The following is a 7,683-nucleotide window of genomic DNA, read 5'->3' on the forward strand; positions in this document are numbered from 1 at the left end:
AGATCTACAAAATTTTCAAGGTATAAGCTTTCGAGAATCAAAGCTACCTTCATCAGACAAAAGAGAGCTTTGACTCTCTTATACCTTGAACATTTCTCTGGCTGGTTGAATCCAGCTCTCAAAAAACAGCCATAAACATCGGGGCCTGAGTTAATACCGACAAAGCTTTCCCATGTCCCCGGGCGCAGGCCATTTAATCATGTGGGGGGCGCCGGGCACCAGCTGGATCCTTGTGGGACCTGGCCGGCATCCAGTGGCTCCCTCCGTGCTGCTCAGGTGGGCGCCGTGGTTGTAGGTCGGCTCCTGTACCCCAGCGCCCACCTGAACTGCCAATCACTGAGCTATTGTGAGGCGGTGGAGCACAAGGCAGGGGGGGGGGGGGCGCTGGGAGCCGGTCACACCCCAGGTACCATTTTCAGCTGGTACCCCTCTGGGCCTTCTGCCTTTACATCTGGAATCCCCCCCCACCCCCCAGCAAAAAGGAACACAGGTGGAAGTCAGGCAGAGAAAATACATAACCATCTTTATTTACAGAACAAAGAACATTGAAACAAAATGAACAAAGGAACGCAACCACGGGGGGTGGGTTAGGGTTTGGATGGACATCCGACTCCATATTGCACAATCTGAGCCCTGGCAAAACACACGGGGTGGGGGAGCCCTGGGCGACCAACGTGGCACCCCAGTGCGACTCATATCCCCGCTCTGCTTCATCCTACCGAGCAGCCCGGAGCACCAGAAGAAACGAGTCTCTACAACGGGCTGGCCCTCCCCAGCCCTCTGGGTGGAGCTGAGCATAGACGGAAGGGCCGAAAGGGACGAAGAGAGCAGAGCCCATACCCCGTTATCACTTATAGGGCCTGTCATCTTTAGGATTTCAGCACAAGCAGCAAAGGTGGGAACAGACACAAAAAATGGGCTTCGGTAATAAATAAATTATAAAATAGCTTTTCTTTCTCGTTAAACACTGACTGGTAAAAAAATAAACCAACTTCGGGGGGGTCTGGGGACGGCTGCCCGCTCCCCGGTTAACTTGGCCGTGATCAGGGCCGACAAGACGGCTGGCCAGCTACCTTCCGGAAGTAACACCGCACAAAGACAGACGACTCTAGGGAGTGACCCGGAGCGGGGAGTAGTGAGGGAAGGGGCGGGGGTCTGGGCATGGCATGCACGTGCAGAGTGCAGTGCTGGGCGGGGGGGAGGGCGGGGCCAGAAGCCACACCCACTCTGAACCCCAATATACACGTGGTCCCCAAGATCCACTCGTCTATCCCACCACAGACAACCCCGCTGCCCTAAGAAGACCTGAAATCCCCCTCTTCTGTTGCTGAACCAAGAGGGGGAGGGCAGACCACGGTTGGCAGAGAACCACTTGCCCTAGGAGGGCTTGCTTGGCCCCACTCCCTACTCCCCACGGAGGTCGAGGCTCTGGGCACACCCACACGGAGGGGACGACCTCCACAGGCCACAGGTCACGTGAGGGCGACGCAGTCCCTGCTGTGCCCCCCCTTGCAATTTGGTATCGTTTCCAGTTCCATCCTGGGTTGTTCCTCTGTGGTAGGAGTCGCGCCAGGCAGCGGCAAGCGGGAAGCGCACGGAGGCGGCGGCTCCTGCTAGCACTCCAGATTGGCTCCGAAGCTCTTGCGGCAGTCGATGGCTTTGGAGGTGAGCGGCTGAGCCCGCTGCTGCTTCAGGGTCTCTTTGCCCAGGTTACTGGCGAGCTTGGAGAAGGCCGACTTGTACTTCTTATCGAAGTCCACTGAGGAGAGGGAAGGGAGAGAGAGAGGGGTGGTGGTGTCGGAGAGACCCCCATTCAGCGCAGTTTGCAGTGGGAGAGGTGGGAAAGAAGAAGAAGAAGAGTTTGGATTTATATCCCCCCTTTCTCTCCTGCAGGAGACTCAAAGGGGCTGACAATCTCCTTGCCCTTCCCCCCTCACAACAAACACCCTGTGAGGTAGGTGGGGCTGAGAGAGCTCTGAAAAGCTGTGACTAGCCCAAGGTCACCCAGCTGGCGTGTGTGGGAGTGCACAGGCTAATCTGAATTCCCCAGATAAGCCTCCACAACTCAAGTGGCAGAGCTGGGAATCAAACCCAGTTCCTCCAGATTAGAACGCACCTGCTCTTAACCACTACGCTGCTGCTGCTCCTGGGAAAGCCCCGGAATTGGACAATTTGCGCACTCCAAGAATTGGGGTTCCTGCTCTACACCTAATGTTGGACCCCAAAGTCCTGGACCTCACGATGAAAGCATTGATAAGGCCTTGCGAGGTGGTTTGCCAATGACGGGGCACGATTCTCTCCCGAGACGGGCTGAAGGCTCAAACCCTTGAGCCGGCCAAGGCTATTCTGGCCAACCCCACTCTGTTTTTCTGCTATTGTGAGAAGAAAGGCAGGAGCAGATACAACCCTTCTCTGTCCCGTTTGCCCACTCATCCCAGTAGATTAGCTTTCTCCCAGCAGTGTGAAAGCTGCTAATAGCTTGAAGCTGAGAGCCATTGGCTTAAGGAAGCAGCAGCAGTGTTTGGATTTATACCCCGCTTTTCTCAACCCTAAGCAGTCTCAAAGTGGCTTACAAACTCCATTCCTTCCTCTCGCCATAACAGGCAACTTGTGAAAATGCTGCCGCCTGAGCAGAGTTCTCTCCCTGCTAGGAGGAGGAATAGTACTTATCTACTTCATTTGCACTCTTATTTTTCCTCCCTGCTGGGAACCCAAAGTGGAATACGACATTCTCCCCTTTCCTCATTTTGTCCTCAAAACAACCCTGCAAAGTAGGTTTGGTTCAGAGTGTGTGACTGGCCCACGGATACCCAGCAAGCTTCCAAGGCAGAGGGGGAATCAATGCTGGATCTCCTAGGTCCTCAGCGGACACTATTGCTGCTAAACCCCTCTCGTTCCACCCTCCCAATAGCACAGGCTAGAAAAGGAAACAGACATGCAGTCCAGCCGGACAGCTGTGCTTACAAGGAACCCTTGGATCAGGCACCTCCTAAATGGAAGGAACCAAAGGCAGCCCGCAACCTGCACTCGCACCCCTGGTAGGGACAGATTCGTGCCCCCTTCGCCCCTTACCAATGTCAACGTGGTCTCTGCCCAGCGCCGCCATCTTGAGGAAGAGGATCTCCCGATAAACGCTCCTGGACGGACACAGAAGAAGTCAAAGTGCTTGCATTAGAAGAAGAAGAAGAGTTGGATTTATATCCCCCCTTTCTCTCCTGCAAGGAGACTCAGAAGGGTTTACAAACTCCTTTCCCTTCCCCCCCTCACAACAAACACCCTGTGAAGTAGGCGGGGCTGAGAGAGCTCCAAAGAACCATGACTAGCCCAAGGTCACCCAGCTGGCGGGTGTTGGAGTGTACAGGCTAATCTGAATTCCCTAGATAAGCCTCCACAGCTCAGGCGGCAGAGTGGGGAATCAAACCCGGTTCCTCCAGATTAGAGCACACCTGCTCTTAACCACTACACCACTGCTGCTCCTCTTAACATTAGGACTCTTAATGTAAGAGAGATGTATCGAATCTGAGACCTATTTACATAGCCGCCTATCAGAGCAGATAGCGGGGGGCTGTGTAGATCAGGGATCTGCAACCTGTGGCTCTCCAGATGTTAATGGACTACAATTCCCATCAGCCCCTGCCAGCATGGCCAATTGGGAGGTGATACAGCCTGCAGAGGTAAAACGCTCGGCCAGCGGTTATTGCCTCTCAGCTGGGCAGCAAAACTTAGTGGTTTAATTAAGCTCCTTCCGTGGTGGCGAACCTATGGCACTCCAGATGTCCATGGACTACAATTCCCATCAGCCCCTGCCACCATGGCCCCTGGCAGGGGCTGATGGGAATTGTAGTCCATGAACATCTGGAGAGCCACAGGTTGCAGACCCCTGGTGTAGAGGAATCTCGGCCTCTCCAGCCTTCCTGGTTCTTCCCCCAACATCTCCTATCTAAGATCCTTTTATTGGAAACGCAAGGAGCTAACTCTGGAACCTCCTGCATAAAGCATGAACTTCAACGGTCAGCAGAGGACCCTTCCCGATATAACGTGAGCTGCCGGAAACCCCGAGCTCACACAAGCAGGCTTCACACCGAGTGCCACTGTTGGCCTACCTGCTTCAGTACTGTGAACTGAGGGGTCCAAGCTGTTTGACACCAGGGCACAGTTGCAATACTCCCCCCATGTGACCTCAGAAAGTGATGCCTGGGGCTCTTGCCCCACCCGCTCCCCCCCCTAGCTATGCCACTGAACACAATCCCAATAATATTTGTCCTAAGCACAGGTGTGTCGATATGTCTGACCCCGTACAAGGATGCTCCTTCATCAAGGTATATACCAGGGGTCTGCAACCTGAGGTTCTCCAGATGTTCATGAACTACAATTCCCATCAGCCCCTGCCACCATGGCCAACATCTGGAGAGCCGCAGGTTTCAGACCCCTGGTATATACGTATCCGAGACATCTGGATAACTCATCTCCCCAGGATGTCTCCCGGGCCTAACTCCAGAGATGAACCAGGATGCTGAGCCCATCGTGACCATCACCCTACGAAGATGATCCTCAGAGGGGGCACTGCTTTTGGAAGAATAAGCCTACTCCAAGCACCACAAGGATAGGGGTGTATGGTGCCTCAGGGCTAGTATCTTCCCCACAAGTGGGGAACGGGGAGAAACCATACCTGTGCATGTAGGCGGGGTTGGGCTGCCCCGCCACAGTCTCCAAGAAGAGAGTGATCGCCTTGTGCATCTCGCCCACCCCGACAGAGGTCAGCATGGCCTCCAGGAAGGACAGTGAGAAGGGGTGGTTATGCCTCCTCCAGGATTGTAATCGGGTCGGAATGTTACCTAGAAGAAGAAGAAGAGTTTGGATTTACATCCCCCTTTCTCTCCTGTAAAGAGACTAAAATGGGCTTACAATCTACTTTCCCCCCCCCCCACAACAACCCCCCTGTGAGGTGGGCAGGGCTGAGAGAGCTCTGGAGAACTGTGACTAACCCAAGGTCACCCAGCCGGCGTGAGTCGGAGTGCACAGGCAAAACTAGTTCCCCAGATAAGCCTCCACAGCTCAAGTGGCAGAGTGGGGAATCAAACCCGGTTCTCCAGATCAAGAGTGCACCTGCTCTTAACCGCTAAGGTCCAGAGGAGAGCAACCAAAATGGTAAAAAGTCTGGAATCCATTCCCTATGGTGGTGAACCTTTGGCACTCCAGATGTTGTGGACTACAATTCCCATCAGCCCCTTCCAACATGGCCAATTGGTCATGCTGGAAGGGCTGATGGGAATTGTAGTCCATAACATCTGGAGTGCCAAAGGTTTGCCACCACTGCCCTATGAGGAGGGACTTAGGGAGCTGAGGATGTTTAGTTTGGTGAAGAGAAGGTTAAGAGGTGACATGACAGCCATGTTTAGATATTATGTAGACCCGTTCCAGCTTGTCCATACAATATCACAACGGAGGGTATACCACGGCTTTAAAGAACGGTGCTACCATATTAGCTGCTTTCATTTCAGTCCCTTTCCTAATAATCCCTAGCAGGACATTTTGGCTCCCTCGCCCCTGCCGCATGCTAGGCCGACATTTTCGTTTGACATTGACCTCCTGTGCAGTGGCCTCTGCAAAAACAGGGGGGCAGGGAAGGGGAAAAGTTTAGAGGAATTATAAACTCATGGAATAACAGCTTCCTTTGCGGGGGAAACCAACCTGTTTGCCAGATGGTGACATCTCACCCACAGCCAGATTGCAAGCAATGCCTTGTACTTAACACCAACCCCATCCCAACAAAACCTGGCCAAATTTATTTATTTATTTATTAGTAACAGGTTCCCATTTAGTAACAGGTTCCCATACATGGACTATATATATATATAGTCTATATATATATGGTGATATATATAGACTATATACATATATATAGACTATATATATATGGTGTGTGTGTGTGTGTGTGTGTGTGTGTATATGTATGTATGTATGTATGTATGTATGTATGTATGTATGTATGTATGTATGTATGTATATGGACCCTATATATATAGTCCATAAATATATATATATAGTCCATGTCCCAGGGTGGGGAACCAATCAGTAAGTGTTTGGGTGGAAGGGGACACCCCCCCACCCCCACCCCCACCCCCACCCCCACCCCGCCCTCCCCGAAAGCTGTTTCCATCAACAATAAAAGTTTAAAACATCGTATATACAATTTATCTAAAATACATAAAATATTAAACTATAGATGGCTTCAGCTCTTCTATTCCCCTTTATGAACCTACGGGAGGCCGGATGTTCTTATGGCGGAGTTGACATCTTCCCGGCTGGCCAAACGCCTGGCGGAACAGGTCTGTTTTACAGGCCCTGCGGAAACTTTGTAAGTCCCGCAGGGCCCTGATCTCACCTGGAAGCCTGTTCCACCAGGTAGGGGCCAGAGCCGTAAAAGCCCTGGCCCTTGTAGAGGCCAGCTGGATCGCCTTGGGGCCAGGGATCACCAGTAGGTCCGCCTCCGATGAGCGGAGGGGCCTAGAAGGGCGATATAGGGAGAGATTATAAAGCAAACACCCGCGCCCCGCGCCCCATACACACACACTTACTGTGGAGCCTCCAGATGACGTAGAGCGGGGGGAAACTGTCGGGATCCGGCGTTAGAACATCCCACAGCAAACGCACGTTTACCAGCGGCCCCTCTAGGCTTGCACCCTGCGGAAAGGAAAAGAAGAAGAGGAAGAAGAGGGGTTAATTTATATTCCCCACTTTTCTCCACCAAAGCGGCTTAAGATAATCTTCCTTTCCCCACAACAGACACTGTATGAGATAGGTAGGACAGAGAGAGTTCTGAGAGAACTGCGACTGGCCCAAGGTCACTCAGTAGGCTTCATGTGTAGGAACAGGAAGACGAGTTTGTTTTTATATCCCGTTTTTATTAACCATAAGGAGTCTCAAAGTGGCTTACAAATTCCTTTTTCCTTCCTCTCCCCACAACAGACACCTTGTGAGTAAGTGGGGCTAAGAGAGTTCTGAGAGAACTGTGACTAGTCCTAGGTCACCGAGTAGGCTTCATGTGGAAGAACAGGAAGAAGAATGGTTTGGATTTATATCTCGCTTTTATCAACCAAAAGGAGTTTCAAAGCAGCTTACAAACTCCTTTTCCCTTGGTGGTTGTGGGTTTTCCGGGCTGTGTGGCCGTGGTCTGGTGGATCTTGTTCCTAACGTTTCGCCTGCATCTGTGGCTGGCATCTTCAGAGGTGTACTGCAGAGGGAAGTCTGTTTCACACTGTGTCTGCTGAGAAGGGAAAGTTTAGTGGGGTATATACTGTCCATGTCTCAGGGTGGGGAACCAATCAGTAAGTGTTTGGGTGGAACTTACTATGCAAAGGTGTGGTTGAGTGCATTGTATTGCGGGTGGGGTTATCAGCCCATTTACATTTGTAGTCCTTTCCCCTTCTTTTCCCCACCACACACACCCTGAGAAGGGGGGGGGGGGGTCCCCCACCCCCCCCCCCCCCCACCCCCCCCCCCCCCCACCCCCCCCCCCCCCCACCCCCCCCCCCCCCCACCCCCCCCCCCCCCCACCCCCCCCCCCCCCCACCCCCCCCCCCCCCCACCCCCCCCCCCCCCCACCCCCCCCCCCCCCCACCCCCCCCCCCCCCCACCCCCCCCCCCCCCCACCCCCCCCCCCCCCCACCCCCCCCCCCCCCC

At 53.3% G+C, this 7,683-nt stretch overlaps 1 protein-coding gene across 1 annotated transcript; it reads right to left on the reverse strand.

Annotated features, from left to right (window-relative positions):
• Nucleotides 1-504: 504 nt before the first annotated feature.
• Nucleotides 505-6,684, reverse strand: LOC125425445 (DENN domain-containing protein 4B-like; the record flags this gene model as incomplete). Its single annotated transcript, XM_048483049.1, has 4 exons — nt 505-1,759; nt 3,073-3,137; nt 4,670-4,835; nt 6,579-6,684. Coding segments are annotated over 4 exons (483 nt in total), but the record flags the coding sequence as incomplete, so codon positions are not given.
• Between the last annotated feature and the right edge of the window lie 999 nt (nt 6,685-7,683).

The sequence above is a fragment of the Sphaerodactylus townsendi genome, unplaced genomic scaffold (assembly GCF_021028975.2).
Source record: "Sphaerodactylus townsendi isolate TG3544 unplaced genomic scaffold, MPM_Stown_v2.3 scaffold_489, whole genome shotgun sequence".
Taxonomy (NCBI): Eukaryota; Metazoa; Chordata; class Lepidosauria; order Squamata; family Sphaerodactylidae; genus Sphaerodactylus; species Sphaerodactylus townsendi.